Consider the following 24,385-nt stretch of genomic DNA (forward strand, 5'->3'; position numbering starts at 1 on the left):
TGTCAGGTTGCCCAAGCCTAGACAGGGGAAGTCGAGAGGCAGAGGCCGGGTTCGCGCTCTAGTCAGGTTGCCAAGCCTAGACAGGGGAAGTCGAGAGGCAGAGGCCGGGTTCGCGCTCTAGAGACTGAGCTATCTCACCCCCATTCGAGTAAAGTTACTTAATCTGTGGGGAGCTTTGGAGCACGAAACATCGTTTTTTAAACATTCTCTAGCTTAATGACGTACCAGATAGTATAGTCCTGTGGTAATGTCGTGCGTTTGCATTGGAGTGCCAGTGTTTGCTGTGGTTCACTGTGACACATCTGTATGACCACAGACCAGGTGATTCATATTCTCATCGTTTAATCCAAGTAGTATAGTCTGATCGCCCACAAGAGGAAGTCAAAAAACGACCAGATCACGTAGATTCATCAACAACCACCGTGCACTGATGCGAATCGTGAGACTGGCGTAACGTTTTGGCTACATTTGTACAGTTTAATAGGTCAACAATAAATACTAAACGAGTACCTAGAAGACGTTGTCAGACGTTGTCAGCCGTTGCGCTCTCAGTGTGCTCACAGAATGGTGCTTACTTTACCATAACAAGTTACTGGGGCTAGTGGTGTAGAATAATAACGTAAAATGTCTTCCCGATTGTTAGACGTTTTCTAGGAAAAATTATGAGATATGCTGGACCGTTATGACTACTATAAAATACTTTTACTCTTCAGGTATTGCTGGAAAACCTGGAAAAATCGGCCCACCCGGTCCTCCAGGTCGTGGTCTGCCGGGAGCCAAAGGCGAACGGGGAGATATGGGTCCAAGGGGATTTCCAGGTAAATGGTACTTTGAAAACAAAGCCAAGCAGCCTTGTTTTTTTTTCACGGTATAGCAGGGGAACGGGGCAGTATTGATTGAATGGGGCAGTATTGGTTGTCCATATACTTGCGCAATGTTTATCGGCTTACCAATATGGCTTGAATCAGTGTTAGGGGTACATATATATGCATATTTATGTACATACACATATAAATATATTGGAAACTGTGCAAATGCACCACGAAAAATGGAAAAGCAGTGATTGCACTAGACAAAAACCACCTGCTAGGTAGATTTGGCATGCGATAATCGTCTGCGAGCACAAGTACACTGATGTAATTCATTTACATTCATACGTATTTAGGAGAACCAGGAGAAGATGGTATTCAAGGAGAAAAAGGTGATCCTGGACAACCTGGTTACGCAGCTGACGGTCAGAAGGGCGAACGCGGCGACCCGGGTCCTGCTGGGGACGTTGGAGAAAAGGGCGCTGCTGGTTTTCCAGGCGAACGTGGACAAAAGGGTGAACCCGGCGAATCTGTTGGTGCTCCGCCTGGTGATATTGGTGACCCTGGCGATCAGGGAGAAAAAGGCTTACCCGGTGAGCCGGGTGAACCTGGTCGGCCCGGTCCACCGGGAGAACGCGGTCCAGCCGGCCTTCCCGGACAAAAAGTGAGTGGATATTTTGTAGGTTACCTTCAAAAGCAGGGTTCTCCTGTAGAAATTTGGCAAAATGATTCATAGACAAGAGCGTGCTGTTTGGGAAGTCCTGCGTCTAAGTGATGGGAGTACTTTTCGGGGACAAGGTGTCCAGAAAGATATCAACACCCGAACATCGATATCAATGTGAATGTTTCTCAATTTGTCTTTGATAGTATTCTGTAAGTAAAACTACTTGATAAAAATTAATGTATTATTTATGTTTGATACCATATTTCAACAGGGGATCATGGGAGACGCAGGAATTCCAGGTGCCCCAGGTCGACCAGGAAAGCCTGGTCTTCCCGGTCCTCCAGGAGTTATGGGACCAAAAGGCTACTCAGGGGAGAAAGGATGGCCGGGTATCAAAGGGGATCCGGGTGATCCAGGCCTACCTGTGCACGGAGTTCCTGGTGAACCAGGTGAGAATGGAGAACGAGGACCGCCTGGTGAACGAGGAGACAAGGGAGAGCCAGGACCAATGGGTGAGTCCGTTTTAATTTTTTTGCAACACATCAGTGTGTCAAGGAGGACTTGGATAAAGTGCTTTGTGTTTAAGGGCTAGGAAACGATTGTAACTCAACTACGTTGCTGTTTGTTCTGTTGTGTGAAATTTATCAAAGTTTTGGGGACGTGATGAGACCGTAATTTTTCATTTAAAGTAATATTCACTCGATTCTCAAATTGAACAAACACTGCAGCAAGTCTAACCATTATTGTACCCACTGAAAGTGGATTTACTTCAACTGAAAGTAATGGTTGAGAGCTTACGACCCAGAAGACATCCCAAAACGTCAAAGGGCAAAAATTATTCGAGTTGTTCTTAAGGAGCCATCGTAAATATTTTGTTCGGAGCGAATTCATCGTTAAGTATGACCACGAGACCACGAATGACCACAGTTGTCTTATTTTCCGCTAGAGTACAGCTGGGACGCAGTATCCTTCCATTTGTTCTGAGCTGGCAGCTTTTACTAGCAATTCCCCACTGAATGTCTGGATTTAGCATTCCACATCCTCTTGAGATTAATTTTACCGTCCACTTGTACAGGGTTAAAAGATTTGAAAACACATTTGCATCGAAAATTATACTATGCGTTGAATGATAACCATTAAAATATCTCTTCGTTTAGGTACCCCCGGACCACAGGGTCCCAAAGGAGCCGTCGGGCCATTCGGTGAACGTGGAGAACAAGGAGCTCCTGGAGATGTTGGCGAACCCGGAGATCCGGGGCCGCAAGGTTTTCCAGGTCGGATTGGGGAGAGTGGTGAACCCGGTTATCCTGGTATGGCCGGTGACATGGGACCACCGGGACCAATGGGAATGAAAGGTTATGAAGGTCCCCCGGGTGAATGTCTGCCTCCTTTGGAAAGTCAGGTCGGAGATCCAGGTTTGCCAGGACTGCCTGGACCTCTTGGTGAGAAAGGACTCACAGGTGCGTTGTTTATATCTTTGAGTTATGGCGTTCACTTTGTAGCCAGAAGCTGGAACTTTGTTTTCAATGGTTAAGACTTTCTCCAAGTGCAGCCGGTTGTTTTACCTTCTGTTTCAAAAACCTTCCTTCACAATGGCTGTCTTTTGCTCTTCAAAAGATGGTCGCTCTTGAAGGCAGCACCTCAGGTTCTACGGGCACTTTAATCCAATCAACTCAGTAATCAAGGTTGCTAGTTATGATGTAAACTTGGATTCATGCGTGAAGCAGGTTTATGAGGCAAACTGCACTGTGGCCGACGCAAATGGGATTCTGCATAATGTCTTCTGTCAGGGTGGATACACTCAATTCAGCTGTTTTCCGATAAACCTAGTCGGTACCCGCCTAAAGTGATAACGTGCCTAAATGTCCCCAAGTGATTCTCATTGAATAAAAAATGAGAATAGCTCCATATCAGTTCGAGGTGCCCTGAGTGAGGTACTTCGCCTCGGGCTTCGCACAAGCTTACGTTACTCGGATGCAAAACACCTTTAGATTTGTGTCGAGACATTTTATGGTTACGGTCCAGTCATTAAAATTCCGCCGAGCAGTCGGATGAAGATATCCTGGACATCTTACATGAAGGACCCGTTTCACCGCTCTTGGAAGTATTCGTTAGCGGTGGTTGAGTAAGGTTCGGTGCCTATCGGCCATTCCACCAAAAGGAAGCAAGAGAGTCAGAATACTGTCAGGTTGCCCAAGCCTAGACAGGGGAAGTCGAGAGGCAGAGGCCGGGTTCGCGCTCTAGAGACTGAGCTATCTCACCCCCATTCGAGTAAAGTTACTTAATCTGTGGGGAGCTTTGGAGCACGAAACATCGTTTTTTAAACATTCTCTAGCTTAATGACGTACCAGATAGTATAGTCCTGTGGTAATGTCGTGCGTTTGCATTGGAGTGCCAGTGTTTGCTGTGGTTCACTGTGACACATCTGTATGACCACAGACCAGGTGATTCATATTCTCATCGTTTAATCCAAGTAGTATAGTCTGATCGCCCACAAGAGGAAGTCAAAAAACGACCAGATCACGTAGATTCATCAACAACCACCGTGCACTGATGCGAATCGTGAGACTGGCGTAACGTTTTGGCTACATTTGTACAGTTTAATAGGTCAACAATAAATACTAAACGAGTACCTAGAAGACGTTGTCAGACGTTGTCAGCCGTTGCGCTCTCAGTGTGCTCACAGAATGGTGCTTACTTTACCATAACAAGTTACTGGGGCTAGTGGTGTAGAATAATAACGTAAAATGTCTTCCCGATTGTTAGACGTTTTCTAGGAAAAATTATGAGATATGCTGGACCGTTATGACTACTATAAAATACTTTTACTCTTCAGGTATTGCTGGAAAACCTGGAAAAATCGGCCCACCCGGTCCTCCAGGTCGTGGTCTGCCGGGAGCCAAAGGCGAACGGGGAGATATGGGTCCAAGGGGATTTCCAGGTAAATGGTACTTTGAAAACAAAGCCAAGCAGCCTTGTTTTTTTTTTCACGGTATAGCAGGGGAACGGGGCAGTATTGATTGAATGGGGCAGTATTGGTTGTCCATATACTTGCGCAATGTTTATCGGCTTACCAATATGGCTTGAATCAGTGTTAGGGGTACATATATATGCATATTTATGTACATACACATATAAACATATACCTGATATATATATATATATACTTGTTTGGTCCTGTACTGTAGGTTTTCCACTTTAGCTAAATCCTCTTTAGAGTCAAGATTCCACATCCCAAGCTTTGAACTGTGGGAATCAATCTGCGTTTTCAGCTTAACACTGGGCTGTATGCACATCCATTAGGGGCCCGGTGCACCTGGTGCCTGGTGCATTTGACACGGGATTTGACAAGGTTTCTAATAGATTCTTCATGGTCGTTTCCCCGGTAATCACAGTTTAGCACATAGATGCTCCCGTCAAATGTATGCTATATCGTCTGTATCCGTTGTGCATTAGGACCAAAGGGTACACAAGGAGAACCTGGAGATCCCGGAGATATTGCCGTCCCTGGAGCCAAGGGTCAACCAGGACCACCAGGTCCCCCGGGAGACAAAGGTGTAAGAGGTATGCCGGGTGATCCAGGTCCAATGGGTCCAGCCGGTGAAGATGGACAAGTGGGCGAACCTGGTGACCCTGGAAGACTTGGAGAACCTGGTCCTCCTGGATTGAAAGGTGAAAAGGGCGACCAAGGTTGGCCAGGCCCACCTGGAATGGAAGGAGATCGTGGCATGAAAGGAGAAATGGGACCAACCGGACCTGCTGGCGAGCCGGGTAAAACTGTTGTCGGCCAACCGGGAAGAAAGGGAGAACGAGGCGACAAAGGCCAACCTGGTCAAAAAGGAAGTATCGGATTGGCAGGCGGTCGAGGCCCAAAAGGTATAAAAGGTGAAATGGGATTGCCCGGACCTCAGGGTAGAGATCCTGGAATGATAGGTGATAAAGGAGATCCAGGCATCAAAGGCCTTCCAGGTGATATTGGAGCTCGTGGTTATCCTGGAGACCGTGGGCCTCCTGGTCCACCCGGGCTTGCTGGACGTCCAGGGCAGGCGCTGATGTCGACGTACTTATTCACTCGTCATTTCCAAAACCCTGACGCGGAGCTGGTTTGTCCACCAGGCTCGAACAAGATTGGGGAGGGGTACAGTTTCGTCATGGCTAACGGAAATGGCGAACGGGTGACAATGGATCTTGGTGAGTACCAGTTCCGAACATTGATTTCGACACCTTAGATGTGTCTCATAACTTTTCGCTCTTACCAGTGAACATGCTGAGAAGTTAAGTGTGTTTCTGAACCATTTCGTTTCATTTTACCTCCCATGTACCATCGCGCTACAAGTGGCTTCAAACACTGAGTCCTCATAAGTAGTTTAATCCTGAAACAGAATGGTGAAGCACAGCTACCGTAAATACATGACGTGTAGACTGCACTAATGTGTACCAGTTGACTGGCTATGATTTGAGACAAATCAAACGCGTTTCAGCAATTCGTAGCTGAGATTATCATCTTGAAAACTGCGTTTTCGTGTACGAACAGCTCGTTATGCTCATCTGATGCCTGGCTAACTGGGGGTTTCACTCCTGGTTTGAAGTTTGTCGACACGCTGTAAGCGTAAAAGGCTTCCGTTTGCTGCCTTGGCAGCCTACTTTCAACAATGCTCAATTGTCCATACCGTGGTTATTTTGGAAACTTAAAATAAAGTCTGAATAACGAATCATCAGGGAACCGTGTGGACCCTACGTTCCTTTGCTTTGTAACCAGACTTTCTGTTGCTGCCCTCATGTAGATGATGTGTGTAATCCGCCGATAAGATCACAGTAGTTATACACGAGGGGCTAGTGCATTCTGTTTAGTTTGCAACCAAGATCTATCGAAATTCCCCTACTTAATGTGCACATTTCCAGAAGAAAATATAAATAACTCAGTCCTAAAATTTGAATTGAGTATAGACAGTGCAGATTGTCGATTTGCTCACACCTGGGTAGTTCGATTGTATTTCATCTAGTCACGGAGAAACGTAAACGAAGAAACACTGGTATTCAGGCAACAAGTGTCAATAGGAATATTTCCTGTGTTTGGTGGAATGATTCTTCTTTCAAGAAACTCGAGACCGTTCATTCTGGTACTATACATATTGTCCCTCAGTGTTCATCGGTCAAATTCATTTGTGCTACCGGTAGGAGATGACGGGCCAACAAAATTGAGAAGTTATTCATTGGTAGGACCATCGCTACGCTTCACTGAGCCCCCTAACAACGCACTGGTGATGTCACTTTGGTATTGGGGCGATCAGATTACCGAGCTCAGAGAACAAACCAGCCACCAGTAGTTTACTCATCAGGACCATCTGTGTTATTGATCCAGTTAACGACGGTTAGTCACACACAAGTGATTGTGAACAAACTGCAAACACAGTTGCTTACTCTGGAAAAAAGGTTGGCAGCATAGTGAACGCTAGGAATATCGCAAACGGGATTTGTGATTAACTATCACAAATTCTGACAGACCACAAAAAGATCTGCACTAAGTATTCCACCTTTCCAGCAAGGCAGTGCGCCAATTTGATACGAATCATAAGCACATCGGTCTCTGGTGTCATTTTGTACTCCTGCTTGCTGTTGCTTGTTTCGTAGTCTCTGTCAGTGCAAAATCTTACAATGGTTACAGCTCTTCCCAGCCATCCGCACAGACAGGGATCGGTATTACAGGCCACTTCATTCTGCACCTTTATTTCTATGGTTTCCGTCTTGGCTGAATTTAGCTACTGTAAACAATTATACCCAGATACGTCCCAAAAATTCCAGTCCTAATTAGCACAACTTTATCCAGTTCAGTCCCTAGATTTGTCTGGGAACAGGTTTCATTAGAATAAACTTACTGTATCAGCATACCAAGAAGACTTCTGCTTGGCACCAGCGTGAATACTACTAGACCTGTGAAGATTGGTCGTTTTACTGCTTGTTTGCACGAATGATTCCCATCTGAATCTCCTCTGTGATAACCAGCCTAATTGACTTCACTTTTACTCTTCTGTTAAAGGATCCCACAGTTCCTGTTTGAGCATGTTCAGCATCATGCCATTCTTCCAATGCCTTCGGGATGGTAGCTGTCATCTGGGTGTACGGGCCGATCGATCTTATTGGTTGGCCACTACCGAACCACTCCCCATGATGCCCTTAGATGTGAGCGAGGTACGAAGACGGGTTGCACGATGCGTTATTTGTGAGGCTCCCACGCAGCCTTATGCCTTCCATGCCCAGGCCAATCAGCTCCAGGAGGTCTACTGCCCGAATGGATGGACTGAACTTTGGAACGGTTACAGTTTTGTCATGGTACGTCTGATTGAAACAGTCCTTTTCAGCGGATGATAGATTGCATGAGGACCAACTTGGTTTACAAATCAAGTTTTGAGCTTAAGGGCATTTAGTAAGATTACAGAGTGGGTTCTCTTGGAGACAGCTGATACAGGAGATGGGATAGATGTTTTTCACTAGAACATCTTCAATGTTTTCAAAAAAACGACCGGGAGAGGATGTTTATCTCGCCCGTTTTAAATACCCTAATGATGCTCATCAGCGCCTTGGTTTCCTTGCAGCACTCGGCTGGAAGCACCGGAGGCGGGCAACAATTATCTTCTCCTGGCAGTTGTCTCGAGTACTTCCGCTATTCACCACTTCTTGAATGCAACAACGGAATGAGCTTGTGCCATTACTGGTCCGATGCAAAAGCCTACTACTTGCGTCACGTGTCCAATGGGACTGAATTCCAGCAGCCAACGGGGAAATACATCAGCGAACGCCAACCAGATGACACTACTGTCCTTCGCGAGATCAGTCGTTGTCGGGTCTGCTTGAAACGACGCTTCCAATCGTTTTTTGTTTGACACTATGACGGTGTTAAAAGCAAAAGAGTCCCATTTCTCTTTTCCCTCCCTCTGGTAACAAACATTCTATTGGCCTAGGAATTTCCACACACACAAAAAAAGAATTTTGTACGGTACTGTTAAGAACAAGATGCTTAATGTGAATTACTTTCTTGCTTCACAAATACATTCAGATGCAAACCCTTATTGTAGCACGATAAAACGCAATCCTTTTCACAGGCAACGGACCATCGGTAGTTTATGATGTTTCCAAGGACCGTATGAATTCGATTTTGTGACTTATCCGGACAAGTTGGTTTACGTGAACCCTTGGCTGGACCACTTTGCGAAAAAGGGATGTGCGCTGGTATTCTCTTTAGCATTTCTCCATAAAACAGGTTCTGATTCTCGTCTATTTCTTTATCTTGCATTTCTGATTATCTGTCTACATTGTGTTAATGTGTTCGACCCTGTTCTTGTTGTGATTTATGTCGCCCTAATATGTACGTCTTCATGGGCACTGTCAAACCTCGAAACCGCTATATGCTATAACAAACAGTGTTATCTATCGGAAGCATCTTTTTATTCATGGTTACAGTGTGAGATAAAATGCAATGTACGTGTTACAAAGTCAAAATATTCCGCTTTCTGTTCTTAAGTACCAGAAATAAAACACTATCCTGTACGGTTAGATTGCGTAGTAGGTTCCATCGCGCGACGAACATCACAACAGGTGTTCCTAGTCAAAGATAGTTCCAAGGTTGATGCACGGTTTAAAATCAATTCACGGTGTTAGTTACCGAGTTCAGAAACCCCGAAGTTTTTGGAAAGCGGCTACAAGGCTCTGTCATAAAGATCTAAAGTGGGTGATCCGTGTGACCCATCTCAGCTGTGAAACACAGTTTCGAGAACTCGCCCCGGTTGGCTTACAAGCACGGGGATTCGTTTAGAAATCTGTTACTCTTCTTGACCATGCAGGCCCACTGCAGGTCTAAGGCACAGCTGCGTCCCTCTACAATCATCTGGGGGATGTGGGTTGGAGGCATAGTCGCTGAGGGTGCGGTCGAGATGCTTTTCTTGGTTATTATGTCGATTAAGATGGCTCAAGCGCTCCGTTCGGTGTGTGGGGTAACAAGAGTAACCAAATGGCCCTCGAAATTCACTGTCTTCTTTTGAAACTCTTGTTCCCCAGTTTCTTAATATGGCACTGTTCGCCACATCGGCTAGGCTGCGTAGCTCTAGCGTGGACAAGGACAACGGGAAGAAACTGCCCTCTGATACTACTGTGATCTTGGTCACTTAGACTGGGTGTACCACTAATGCTTCTTGTACGCTCATTTTCGTTCTTTGTTGGTGACTTCAGTTGAACAAGGGATGATCCCCACATTTTTGAGATACGTAGCACAAGCTTACACAATGCCAGGGAAATGCCTTGAGGCCATTCGGCTTCCCCCCCCCCACCTCACTTAATTTGTGAGCAACGAAGCTGAGTTTATGACCATAGATATATCAGGACACCAAAGAGTTCGGCGCGTTTCACTTCGAACCACCAACGCTCGGCCATCGAGCTGAATATTTCCGAATTTAGGATACTATAGACGGCAAGCTGTTTTTGAGATTGGATACATCTCATTTTTATTATAATTACAGTATTGATTCTGTTCTGATAAAACTCTTGAAACGTCATTCACTTGGATTTAGCACTGATATCACTCTCAATGGAGCCAGCTTCACACTGGACACACCATCGCTATCTTTGTAAAAAAAATCACCTCTGACAATAAAGGCGACATCAATAACCAAACTTCCCAAGAAGTGAACTAGCAACCTTCTATCAATTGGAAATCTTAGTCATCCTCACTAATCAACAAACAGGAACATCTGACTGAACACCCAGCACTGATCAAGTCACTAGTCATAAGGAATCACACGGACTGGTTCCCTGACTGCCTTAAAAGTCAATCAACCTACTTGCTTACTCACTTGGCCTGACGAAGCTTTTGTGTCAGAAGCGAAACGTTGCCTAGCAATAAATCCACCGATTGTTTACCAAACCCCTCTGAAAGGAAGCAACCTTCTAGCCTCAGGAATGATGGAGGTATCCGCCGGATGAATTACCCTTCCTCTGAGCTGCTTATAAATAGTTGGTAGTGTGAGAGACTTTGAATTTTTAACGGAGATGTTTTATCGCAGGTGAAGCCGGTCCATGCTGAAAAATCGAGAAGCGCTGTACAGCTGTTTCATCATTACCCGGAATCGCCAGTGACTTACACCTAAAAAAAACCTATGGAGTTAATAGATTGAGCGCTCACCAAGTTATTCTTACTCCTGAGCTAAGCTACCACCAAGGAGCTTGGTAATGATACTGTTGGGTCCGTTTTCGCTCGATATCACAAAGTCTGTCTTTGTTTGAGACATCACCTTGAATGAGGCTTTTGCGTTAGTGTGCACATTGGAAGCTGAACCTTCTTATGAATACAGTTATCCACCTGAGACCACATCCACGTGAGTAGTCGTGAGTAGGTCTTCATTTGGGCCATGAAGCAAACGTACTGGTAAAATGTTGCTCTGCTCATGAGTATCCTACAAATCCGGCAACCACGTGCCTACCAACTACAAGCGAGCGCTTTAGTAAACCATAACTTCACTATCACAGCGGTTTGATTATCGACAAAACCTCCTGCTCGAACTGACAGTCTGTGCATCAAGGAGAGCTATCCTTTCCAGGAATCTCTATGAGTTTGCCTAACAGAAGTCACCTGCATCCACGTTTTTGTCAGGATATTCGTAGGTGATCCGTGGTGATTAAAAAAAGGCGATTTGTGGGGTGATACTATGAGAAGGTGCTTCCTAAATGCGATCCCCGTTGAGTTTCCTCAAATTTTAGGGTTTTCGGACACGCATCAAATAGGAACACGTCTTACATAAAGTCTATACATATCTTTTCTCTATCTGATATGCTTGACAGAACACGCAACCACAAATCGGTTACCTCAACGGTCTGAAGGCTGCTGTGTTAACTCTGGATGGACTACGCTATATGCTGTGTGAATATCCTGACGAATGAGCCAAATGCTTGCTTGCCTCCTAATGTTTTTGGACTCGTTGGAATGAACGTCATAGCTCGCACTGGAGTTTGGGGGAATAAATTGTCTGGTTCCCTGACTGCCTTAAAAGTCAATCAACCTACTTGCTTACTCACTTGGCCTGACGAAGCTTTTGTGTCAGAAGCGAAACGTTGCCTAGCAATAAATCCACCGATTGTTTACCAAACCCCTCTGAAAGGAAGCAACCTTCTAGCCTCAGGAATGATGGAGGTATCCGCCGGATGAATTACCCTTCCTCTGAGCTGCTTATAAATAGTTGGTAGTGTGAGAGACTTTGAATTTTTAACGGAGATGTTTTATCGCAGGTGAAGCCGGTCCATGCTGAAAAATCGAGAAGCGCTGTACAGCTGTTTCATCATTACCCGGAATCGCCAGTGACTTACACCTAAAAAAAACCTATGGAGTTAATAGATTGAGCGCTCACCAAGTTATTCTTACTCCTGAGCTAAGCTACCACCAAGGAGCTTGGTAATGATACTGTTGGGTCCGTTTTCGCTCGATATCACAAAGTCTGTCTTTGTTTGAGACATCACCTTGAATGAGGCTTTTGCGTTAGTGTGCACATTGGAAGCTGAACCTTCTTATGAATACAGTTATCCACCTGAGACCACATCCACGTGAGTAGTCGTGAGTAGGTCTTCATTTGGGCCATGAAGCAAACGTACTGGTAAAATGTTGCTCTGCTCATGAGTATCCTACAAATCCGGCAACCACGTGCCTACCAACTACAAGCGAGCGCTTTAGTAAACCATAACTTCACTATCACAGCGGTTTGATTATCGACAAAACCTCCTGCTCGAACTGACAGTCTGTGCATCAAGGAGAGCTATCCTTTCCAGGAATCTCTATGAGTTTGCCTAACAGAAGTCACCTGCATCCACGTTTTTGTCAGGATATTCGTAGGTGATCCGTGGTGATTAAAAAAAGGCGATTTGTGGGGTGATACTATGAGAAGGTGCTTCCTAAATGCGATCCCCGTTGAGTTTCCTCAAATTTTAGGGTTTTCGGACACGCATCAAATAGGAACACGTCTTACATAAAGTCTATACATATCTTTTCTCTATCTGATATGCTTGACAGAACACGCAACCACAAATCGGTTACCTCAACGGTCTGAAGGCTGCTGTGTTAACTCTGGATGGACTACGCTATATGCTGTGTGAATATCCTGACGAATGAGCCAAATGCTTGCTTGCCTCCTAATGTTTTTGGACTCGTTGGAATGAACGTCATAGCTCGCACTGGAGTTTGGGGGAATAAATTGTTACTTCGCACTTGGTATTCCTGTGTCTTGCTCAGCAAGAACGTGAAAGCGGCTGGCCGACTTCGGGATTTCTTCCTCTATGTAAAAAGCCAAGAGCCAATGCATTGTCGTTTCATTCTTCTTGGGTATAAATAGCGGGAATATGTACCCGGCACTCAAGTTGCGGGTACTGTTCAAGGTTACTGGGACCGTCTGATGCCTAAAGAAGTGTGGACATCTGGTAAATAAAGTTCGATATCTAAGACTGAACTTTTTCTACGGTCTATAAGGAACGGGTTGTTTGTTTTATACAGTTCTTCGATGGTACCGGGCAACTACACCCACCTTACATTCAGCAGTATGCATAGAGATAATATGGCTCAATTCAGCTTTTTGACAGTAAAGAATGTCGACTTGCATTCAAAATGGTCAGAAGATTGCTCAGGCATATCCACAGTTGTTCGGAGAAAACGCAGCGTCTCCCAAGGGATGGCAAGCGCCTAATAGAGTGGTAGTTTGGGCTTCCTCAGTAGTGGCTTTTCTCTGGTGGCATCACAAACCAGGGTATGGCTGATAGGAATCGATCCAGCGTATCCTGATAAAGAACCAATTTCTTTAGAAGCTTCCATCTTCCGGGTACCCATGCCCCTAGTAAAATACTGAAATCAGACTTCCTAGAAAACCAAGTAAAAGAACTGGCGAATGAACCGATAAGTACAGAGTTTGGTTTGTTGAAGATCATCTACAAACTGAAACCGTTTTTCAGAGAAACTAACTGGCTCAAGTAACTTTTCAGTCAAATTCCCTTTTTTCATCATTGCGCTTAGCGACTTGGTTACTTGAGCTAACGGTTGGGCCTGCCAATGAGGCATGGTGAATTAAACAAGCCCATTTTTGGGGCGTGATTTCACCCGTGTTTTGATTTCTCAAGTGAAACTACGTTATTTAAACCTATGACAAGTCTTTAGCTAAAATATTTGTAACCTAAAAATTTCAATCGGTTGCCCTACTACTGCATCTGTCTAAGGAATGAGGTATACAAGGGACGTGAAACGAGTGTGCCGACGCCACCGTTGGATGATGTAATCAGTAGGATGCCCAACTTATACAGTGCACAAGGTCCATCTAGCAATATGTAGAACTTTCACACTATCCGTCAAACAGCTGAATTGCTAAACTTCAACCTTCCTTGTAAATAAGAGTGATTCCATCTTACTTATGGGACCGTAACATATCTTGCGAAGTAAAAATGAAACTAGAGGAACTAGGCTTCTTTCTCGACGTGGACATGAAATTTTAATTAGCTGTTGCAGGAGAACCAGTTGATAAAGTGCATTATTAGCAAAGATGTCTCACATGCTAACAGATTCCTTGTGATTATTTCTTCCGCGACCAAAAAGCAATCAGACGGAAAAACGTTTTGTCTAAACTATCTCGGGATAACAAGGCTAATACACTCCCAAAATGGATGTTCAACCATCACATTTATTTAACAAATATATTGACACAATGAGAAATTCTGTTGAACAGTGGAAAAGTTAGAAATAAATAACAAAACGATGAATGTAACTTATTCTTCTGCAAAGTTAAATGATCCATCGTTCCTGGAGTATAAAGATACTGAAAAGGTGAGGAAAAATGGGACTGCATTTAGTGAGGATGCAGAACCGTCAGGTGCATTCAGTTCGCATTCCACAATACCGAATTGGTCCAAATTAGCCAAAGATTTCAAGTGAATGTCGTCGTAGACTCATGCGTGAGTGTTTTGAACCCGGTTTTTGATGAGCACTTATAAGTGGATGCGGGCCTCATCTTATGTCAGACTTCATTCCACCAATGAGGATATGGAAACTATCTTTCATGAAAACTTTCACTTTGAGGCTCAAAAATCCTTGCTTTTTCTTTCGAAGAACAATCCTTTATAATTCTAAAAATGTATCTTTCGAGTTCAGTCTGCAGATTTTGTCCTGGCATTAAATCACAACTTCCCAGTCTACTTATTTGGACTCCTTAAATCCGAGTTTTTCTCACGTGTCTTGAAATTCGTTTTTTTAAAAATAAGCTAAGCATTAATGGGCACTCAGATTCAATCGGGTCTCGCACCAGACCGACGGATAAACTTAACACTCCAAAATGTTCAGAATTTGCACTCAAATTGAATAAGAAGCCAGCAAAACGGCGTTATAAACTCAATGCAGGTGAATAAAGCAAATGTTTAGGTAGAAACTTCATTCCTTTATGAACATGTCTTCTACTTCAAACCCTTCCATTGTCCAGTCTCCTGATACGTCATTGTACCCTGAAAATCTGCGTAGTGATCCTGGTTTTTCGTTTAAACATATGTGATCCGGCGAAAATTCCTTATGAAAGAGCTGCTCAATTTGGTCCTCTCTTATAGAAAAACCACAGAACGGAGTTGTTACCGCCCTTGAAAATAGCAACCAAACAGGAGTAAAGAAGTTATTGGTTTACAGTGTGGATAAAAAAATAAACGCCGAAAATGTATGAACAATAAAACGTTATACATAAAACTGTCATAAGTAGTATAATTTCTGAACCTATCTACTGAAAGTTGACTTTAGTAAACCCAAAAGTGTCTTTTGCTGCAAAAACCGTTTACAGGGTCTTGTCAATCGTTCAAGACGCTTACTCTTGTTTGCGGCCATCACTTAAGTTTTCTTCCTCATTATCCGAAAGCCTACACAAGTCGTAAGCGAGTTCCAACAGTCAGAACCTTTATCACCAAGTAAGAAAGGCATCACAAATTAGAGGTGACAGCTCAGAATGCTTTAGCATGGATGCGGTGATGACAGAAAGTTGATCGTAATACTGGTTTTCATTGATGAGGAGAAGGATAACTGTGTACTTAAAGCAGTAACCTGAATATGGGAATGCTGTGTGCGCATTCGTAGTTGTAATTAACTGCACAATATCAGCGTTTAACACTAATGCTTCACTGCGTTGCTGTGAAAAAGACGATAAAAACAGATGTGTAAAAAAACTTATGGCTGACTCACCACAAACAAACCTAAGCGTAAACCTCAAGACAATCTTAATGAAAACCAAAAACAAGAACGCCACTGACACCAGTCATAGTTTGCGGCGTCTCTGGCCATGCACAAGGACAGTCAAACGGACCCCATCCTGGAACGCAAGTCGCACTGACAGCTCCAAGACTTTTCGTGATCTTTTTCTCACCCATCTACTTGTATCACTCTAAATGTAGCATGAAAAAACAGCATTCTTCTTGGCAAGATATGATTTAGCACGTTCACTACAAGGCCTAACCACCACTGATGTAGTCTATCTCTCCATATTTACTCAGTGAGCCGGCAAACATGAGGAAAATTGAGATTTTTTTGGTTTTAGTTCTCGTCTCAAAGTATTCGATAAACCTTACTGGATAGTTGTATTCAGTATCTCCGTCAAAAAAGGTTAAATGTAACGGGGGCATCAAAATTCGTGGCTCATTTGTTGGCCAACTTTTCTGAAAAGCATTAAGCCAACCCCCAACTTAGTGCTTTCAACTTAGTACTTTTACGAAACAAGCCTTATTACAGGAAACTTCCATGGTCACACAGTGAGGTAACGTGGGACTTTTTCACACACAAAGAGACTTAGTAAGTCGCAGGGTTATAGATTCCGCTCTTCAAAGATACAATAAAACTCAGCCGGTACTACTGAAGTCAAAGTTTTGAAAAATGTTCAATGGACTTACATGTCCTATCAAACCTAGCCCTGGTACCAGTGTAACTTATTGCTTATAAAAATTCCACTGCTACATTAAATGCTTGGTTTATGAGCATTCCTTTCAAGCTTTATCACTATATGTATTACATTTTCACTGCACCAACCGCTGTTAGTACTTTTACGAAACAAGCCTTATTACAGGAAACTTCCATGGTCACACAGTGAGGTAACGTGGGACTTTTTCACACACAAAAGAGACTTGTAAGTCGCAGGGTTATAGATTCCGCTCTTCAAAGATACAATAAAACTCAGCCGGTACTACTGAAGTCAAAGTTTTGAAAAATGTTCAATGGACTTACATGTCCTATCAAACCTAGCCCTGGTACCAGTGTAACTTATTGCTTATAAAAATTCCACTGCTACATTAAATGCTTGGTTTATGAGCATTCCTTTCAAGCTTTATCACTATATGTATTACATTTTCACTGCACCAACCGCTGTTGTAATACGCGTACCTAACCGTGTAGATTATTCACTTAGTCTATCCAGTAATCCTACCATCCATGTGGTGTCTGAAACAATGGGGTTCGCTTCGCCTTGAAAATTTAATCTCAACAAGCCAACGCTTTGTATAAGATTTCACCAAGAGGCCTAAAAGTGTAGACAACTTGTATTTCATCATATAGAGAACAAAGCTGATCAAGGAGATAGAGGAGACACTACTCTTGTACTTTTGGATTAGGTTAATTTGGGCGAAAAGATTAGGCAAACTTGGATTTTTTTAGGTGAACAAAACTTTTGAAAGGATCATTGTTTACTGCAACAGCACTCAATAAGCACCGCCCTAAATTTGACGACTACAAACAATGCGCCCATCTTACTCCCCGTGAAAATTTCACTAGGGATAAAGTGAACTGTTTGTTAATAAATAAACAGGCACTTGTGGTTGTTTTTCATTAGAAATATGGGATTATGGTTCCTTACTACGTTTTGCCTAGAATAGAGTAGGGCTTCACATACTATATACTGTATAATACATATATAACATTATATGTAACATAATATATATTATATTCTATAGGAAAGATGTGGGGTGGCCTACTACTGGAAAGGTTCGGAGTTTAAATACTTGTGTGTTAATGAAGCCATATTTCCGCTGAAACTAACACAGATTCACACAAACGAGTAAATAGGCGGTCCCTTCTCCTGCTGCCTGGATGTTTGAGAGGCCATATTATTTGTATAAGCAAACAGGTAAACAATATCTCTATGGTAATTAAGAAGGGATGTGATACAATATCTGGCAAAATGCACACAAGTAATCTTTTATTACGGTGGAAACCATAAGAGAGTGATACAGATTAACTATAGAGAGATATCAACAAAAGGTGTCACTGTTGTTAACCAACCATATTGTAAATAAAAAGCAAAATCAACCCCTCAATGCTCTAGAAAATAAAAGTGGCCTGTGATTTTTGTGGAATCACGAGGCTACCAGAAATGAAATGATTTCCGATAAAAACGCGCTAGCAGACATCCAAAAGCGTCACGGAACAGTAGAAAATATATTCAATACTTGAGCTAAGTAAAATTTGTGGCTTATAATAAGATTACTAGTAAATTATAGTGTGCAATCTTTGTTCCTTTTGGGTCAGTTCTCAGTAGAATAAGGACTAGGATGCTACAGGTGTTTCCAAAGTGTTGACATGTTTGATGCTTGGGCGTTAATTATTCATTGTTTTGTTTCAGTTTCAGCCTACATCACGTAGCTGATTCAGTAACATTTGCTTCTGTCTCAAAAGACCATAAGCATTCTGTTGCTTAGAATAAATTATTCCAGTGGAATCCAAGACACTTGATATCGGCCACTATCTTGTCGACCAAATACACGAAGGTTTTCATGACGTGTTAGAAAACAATTGTAATTTCGATAAATGATTAGCTTACAATTTCTAACTTAGTAAACCAGGGATCCGTAGCTGAGTTGGCTTAATTCGGACCAAAACACTAGTCCACTGAGTGAATGATGATGACGTGTGGAGAAATTGAATGTGTGTGCAGAAGGGTGGCAGAAAGCATCGACAGCCGTTGAGCTTTGAAACAGTTATCCAGGTGGTACACTTACCTCACATCACATTTGAAGGTAGATTTTGTCGACGAAACTTAAGTCGAATCTTAAATAATACTGTTTACCATAACAAAACGTTAAGTGTTTATCTGTTCGGTCCTGGCAGTTTAAAAACATTAGTGTGTGTAAAGGCTATGCGAGTTTTAAATCGCGGTGCGGTAAAAAGATTTTGTTGTTTTTGCTAAGATAGGAAACTATGTTGGTAATTTATACATCCAGGTAAATTATTAGGAAGCTGCGTGGCCGACATGATGTGGACACTATTGTTCGATATTATAGTATTCAGTGCCAGAAATCTTTACTTGGAACAGCTGATGATGATGTGAAAAGACTATATGATATTTTGCTGGCTTTGTTTAGCAACCTGCTTCACACATTTGTTATTCGGTATCACATTACTTTATTCCAAACAGATGAAAACAATTTGTTCATAAATGAACGCAAAACTACGCTCCGTGTTAGTTTGTTGAGCATCGGCATTTGCATACGATCGGCCACTTTGGTGAGGCATAGTCTAAAGAACCATCTGAGCATAGGTGGGTTTAGACTGCATACTACAAAGTGAATATTTGAGGCCTGGTTAGTCAGTATGAGACCAGGAAATGTGACGAACAGTTGATTTCAACAGTCTTGCATCATTATGATATTGTCTTTGAGTAGTTTAATCGGTGGATGGTTTTCTAGGTCTCTAAGAAAATCCTTATTAGTTTAATTAGCCAAAATTGGATCGTCTTGAGAAGCACAACTCATGTTGTCCGAGTTTACCTCAGTATTTTGACTCAGTCGACCACTTTTAGTGTTGAGTATATGGCATTCAGTGATGCGGAATCTCCATTGTTCATGTTACAGTTTAAACAGTTACAGTTTAAAAGATAGTTTAAAAGACAGTTTAAACGATAGACTGCACTGATCACACAGTCGATTTTCCAACCATATATGAACTAGTGGGGGTATTTGTAGCCCACTTCCAAGGAAGCTGCGCCTCTAAGGGGTTTTATGCAGCTAACTCTTTTGGAAAGTTGGCTGCTCCCCCAAGATAGACATTTCTAGCCTTTACGCGACAGCTTTAACCATTATCTGGATTATGGATTATGAAACGGAAAGGAAAAAAGCATGTGCTGTGGATACTAATATAGAAAGGATGACCCCATTTTGTGGTTTCGTATTATAGAGTGGGCTGTGTTTGAGTAATTACTGATGATATTCAGACACTGTACATCATCAAAAAAGTGAGGATAATGGTGGAAATATTGTCACCGTGAGGCATACTTGAATGGTAAGTTTCCTGAGATAACCAAGATTCTTCTCCTGTATTCCTCAATATACTTTCAGATGATGGGTTGAACGCTTCGTCTTCCGATTCTATTAGTTCAGACATAAGTTCTGAAACTAGTGACATCACTAAATGTCGTTCACTAACCTTCATTGAAGCAGCCGATTCGGGTGGATTCAAAGCCGTTCTTGTGTTCTCTTGATATGTCCGTGTATGTAGTGCTCAAATAGTGATGATTATAAAATATATCGCACTCAAAACATGGCCTGAAATATTTGGTCCAAGAATCTATGCTTACTTTGGGGAAGAATCGGGCCCCTTTGGAATATTTGAATCCCGAGGTTTTGCATATGTGCGAATGGCGTGTCCATGGTGAGTAAGTCTGGTTCTTGTCCATATGGGATGAGTAGGCATAATGGACATTAACTACAAGCCTGTAAAATACGGGGCCAGAAATACCTCTTTACAGCACATGTAGCTGACTATTGCACGGTAGTTCATTCTCGCCCAGATGGTTTCTTTGCGAAGAAGGAAGGAAGATATTTTCTGTCTCCACATCTTCCCCAGCGCCCATGGAAATATTTCATATTTGAGATCCTCATCATCCTCTTCCATGTCATGGGCCAAGTACCTCAAAAACTGTAGCACGGAAGAATACACTTACAAGCAACAAAAGAAATTAATTCGGTTATATTCTTTTGGCTTGAAGTTGCACCTCTTGAAGTAGGCGAAAACGCAAGCAAGAATAAACTACATGGTTTGGAGAGCACTGCGTCAGCTGTTAGAAATTTCCCACCTTATCTGCATATTTAAAACATTTGTCACTATCTAGAAACCCCTTTATAATCTTATCGTTCTCTTTTGGTGGATAATCCCAGTTAGTCCATAAAAAATCATACCAATTAGGGCGAAAAAATCGTTCATTTCCTTCGTCTGGACAACGTAGGCACTAAGCATATTACTTTCAAGCACCTCAGGGGATGGTGCCCAATTCCCATTCATTATAAACTTTGGACTAGCCGCATACTTCATAAAAGTGGTGGGTTCAGCGCCTGCAACGATTCCTGCTGTTGATGGAGTATGTCTTATGTTCTTCTTTTTAACAGTGTTGATTTGTTCAATGTCATTTTTTCGCTTCCGACAACCAAGTGGCTTTTGGGAAATGCTTTCGAACCAATTTAACGCCCAGTCCATTGGACGTGAAGCCGTGCGCAGGAACAGCGAAAATTTCCAGGCTACCCGCCCTAAAATAAAGGTCAAGACACTTTTTCAGTATTCAGTATTCGGCATCCAGTTGGCACAGAGTAACGGATGAGCCATTGAGACACTTTTATAGGTTTTCGGATCTTCGACTCTATTCTGTGAAGATGTTTGTCTGGTTTAAACGTGAGGTTAATGTAATTCACTTTTTATCGCCACGCTCATAATCAGGTGAAAAACAAAATCAATTTCAATGAAGGCATGGTGTTTTTGGGTGCCAGCAATTTCATAAACCACATCTGTCTACCTACCTACCTATCTATCTATCTATCTATCTATCTATCTATCTATCTATCTATCTATCTATCTATCTATCTATCTATCTATCTATCTATCTATCTATCTATCTATCTATCTATCTATCTATCTATCTATCTATCTATCTATCTATCTATCTATCTATCTATCTATCTATCTATCTATCTATCTATCTATCTATCTATCTATCTATCTATCTATCTATCTATCTATCTATCTATCTATCTATCTATCTATCTATCTATCTATCTATCTATCTATCTATCTATCTATCTATCTATCTATCTATCTATCTATCTATCTATCTATCTATCTATCTATCTATCTATCTATCTATCTATCTATCTATCTATCTATCTATCTATCTATCTATCTATCTATCTATCTATCTATCTATCTATCTATCTATCTATCTATCTATCTATCTATCTATCTATCTATCTATCTATCTATCTATCTATCTATCTATCTATCTATCTATCTATCTATCTATCTATCTATCTATCTATCTATCTATCTATCTATCTATCTATCTATCTATCTATCTATCTATCTATCTATCTATCTATCTATCTATCTATCTATCTATCTATCTATCTATCTATCTATCTATCTATCTATCTATCTATCTATCTATCTATCTATCTATCTATCTATCTATCTATCTATCTATCTATCTATCTATCTATCTATCTATCTATCTATCTATCTATCTATCTATCTATCTATCTATCTATCTATCTATCTATCTATCTATCTATCTATCTATCTATCTATCTATCTATCTATCTATCTATCTATCTATCTATCTATCTATCTATCTATCTATCTATCTAGCATTTCGGTGGCCTGTTGCAGGCGCTTGTTTGTTTAAATGGGTATTTTCGCGATCATCTGGTATAGGCTTTGACTTGCTTCAGCACGCGAAAACATGAAAGAGAATTGATGCTCTGTTTTTTATGATGCAACAGAATATTTGCAGTCTGCGCCTATAGTATAGTTTTAACTCGGCCAGCGACATCTGGGATAGCAATCGAGTATCCGCCACCCGATGGTAGCGACTGGTTTGATCACTCCGTAAATTCGCACAGGTGTGGGGCTGTCAGCGGGGTGTAAAACCCAGGAAAGAAAAGTGCTAGCATCTGTGCAAATCGGGTACAATGTACAAACGCTCGGCAGTTAATAATAACAATAACAGTTTTTCCAAATATTAAGTACCAAAAAATTCGGCACGATCTTGATGGGGAAGTCAGAGCAGCAAAACGAGTGCCTGTTTTAACTCGTGTAATTGATCAGATTTATAAAATCAGGCGCAGCTGAAACCATATACGATCGAACCGAAATTGACGCGATCAGTTCATTGTAATATGGCAGTGCGGTCACCGGGACTTCGCGGACGGTGAAAGTCAAGTGATATGGGGATGGTGCCGTGGACGTTTTGACTGCATAAACCGGAACATAGCGTGTTGGAATTAGCCTCATAGAAGTGTTTTAAATTAAACATGATCGTTTTGAACAGTAAATATTGAAGGAATGGGATGACCTTGGGCAATTTACGTGCAGCTTCAAAACACTAACGGTAATAGTGAGATGACTAGCCACATGTAGGTAAGGCAAGGCACTGGCTAGAAGCACATCCAAATTATTTTCGCCTAAACTATAGGGTTTTCGAAGTTGTGACCTTAACGGTCGGTTAGTCTGACCTATTCGCACCTTCCGGTGACACGTTCCCCGTGGAATTTTGTTTGAGTGAATGAAATTTCAAGGTCACGGACCATTACCGACTCACATTTTGTGACCAGTTTACGTGAGATAAAATACGAAATTCCACTTCAGCATAATTCGGCGCTCTTCGGTGTTCATTAAAACTAAAAAACCTGTGAAGAATATCGAATGCAAATTCTACCCTGTCAGATTGGCCACTTAGGTTTTCTTGCTCTACACGTTGGATTTAACAAATGAGATGATCTTGTTCGGTGAACCTGGTCACAACATAGTTCCCGACGGAGCTGGATTTCCATCAAGTATAACAGCATGAACTGTGCAGCGGCGATGCGAGAGCCATCTCCGTGGATGATCCCCTTCCCCGGATATGCATAGCCTGTAGATAATACGGTGTCATGAGAGAGCTGCAGGTAAATAACGGACATAATGGTATCCTTCCCATCATGGACATTATGCTCTATGCGTGGTGACCGCCATAAAACGGCCACCATGGTAACGGTAGCTGCTCTCACTCACCTCGACTACTTATCGTACTGCTGAGTCCGCGCCTCTGTGCGACGATGATTACGGGGCCTCACCTGTGCACAGCAGCCCAATCCAATGAACAGCGACGGCCCCTTATACTTATGACTCTAAGTGTCGTCACTCATCTCGAATACTAATCGTAACTGGCAGGCCCACGTCTAGTAGCAATGCTGATTATGAGGCTTCACCAACGCACAGTACTAAATCCAGTGGCCACCGATAACGATGCGCGATGCCACTTATCTTTACTACCTAGACGAAACACCAGGCCGGCATCCATGTGGGCCGGTAGAAATAAGGCCTCAACTTTGCGTGATAACCTAATCTGATGGCATGTCATACTCGTTGCTGTTCTCGATATCACCTTACCTGGCTATTTATCGTAACTGCTAGTTCCGTGTCCATGTGTGGTAACTTAATCCAACCTAATCTGTCGTACTCTTAACCGTACGCATCGCCGCTTATGTTTGACACTTATGATAAACACCTGGCCAGTATTTATGCAAAATGACGAATGGGAGGCCTAAACTATGCACACTTATCTTATTCAATGCCTAACGACGGGTCTCATACTCATAACTCTGTGCGGTACCGCGTACCTGGACTACTTTTTGGAACTGCTAGGCCGATGCCCATATGAGACGCTGATTATTAGGCCTCAACTTTGTGCAGTGTTCTTATCTCACTGCCAAAGATGGCCCGTCATACCCATAACTGTGAGCGCTCCCGCTTACGTCCGCCACCTATTGTAAATACCGGGCCTGGTCTATGCGGGTTGATAAAAACCAGGCTCCAACCTTGTGTGAAATCCCAATCTAACGGCCAACGAAGGTCCGTCACACT

General features: G+C 42.5%; 2 protein-coding genes across 2 annotated transcripts in view; one reads left to right on the top strand and one right to left on the bottom strand.

The window, feature by feature from the left end:
- T265_02612 (hypothetical protein) overlaps window positions 1-8,978 on the top strand; it is a gene marked incomplete at both ends in the record, with an annotated part of 96,161 nt that extends 87,183 nt beyond the window's left edge. The window contains 8 exons of the mRNA XM_009166910.1: window positions 714-818; window positions 1,166-1,473; window positions 1,745-1,985; window positions 2,631-2,933; window positions 4,310-4,414; window positions 4,930-5,664; window positions 7,511-7,803; window positions 8,067-8,978. Coding sequence (XP_009165174.1) covers window positions 714-818; window positions 1,166-1,473; window positions 1,745-1,985; window positions 2,631-2,933; window positions 4,310-4,414; window positions 4,930-5,664; window positions 7,511-7,803; window positions 8,067-8,354 — 2,378 coding nt within the window. The remainder of the gene's footprint in view (window positions 1-713; window positions 819-1,165; window positions 1,474-1,744; window positions 1,986-2,630; window positions 2,934-4,309; window positions 4,415-4,929; window positions 5,665-7,510; window positions 7,804-8,066) is intronic.
- A 5,186-nt stretch (window positions 8,979-14,164) lies between these two features.
- T265_02613 (hypothetical protein) lies at window positions 14,165-20,968 on the bottom strand (the record flags this gene model as incomplete). Its single annotated transcript, XM_009166911.1, has 8 exons — window positions 14,165-14,303; window positions 19,771-19,884; window positions 19,922-20,040; window positions 20,073-20,200; window positions 20,234-20,405; window positions 20,439-20,524; window positions 20,571-20,632; window positions 20,674-20,968. The coding sequence occupies 8 exons, from the start codon at window positions 20,966-20,968 to the stop codon at window positions 14,254-14,256; spliced, it is 1,026 nt and encodes a 341-aa protein (XP_009165175.1).
- Window positions 20,969-24,385: the final 3,417 nt, after the last annotated feature.

The sequence above is a fragment of the Opisthorchis viverrini genome (genome assembly GCF_000715545.1).
Source record: "Opisthorchis viverrini unplaced genomic scaffold opera_v5_33, whole genome shotgun sequence".
Lineage (NCBI taxonomy): Eukaryota > Metazoa > Platyhelminthes > Trematoda > Opisthorchiida > Opisthorchiidae > Opisthorchis > Opisthorchis viverrini.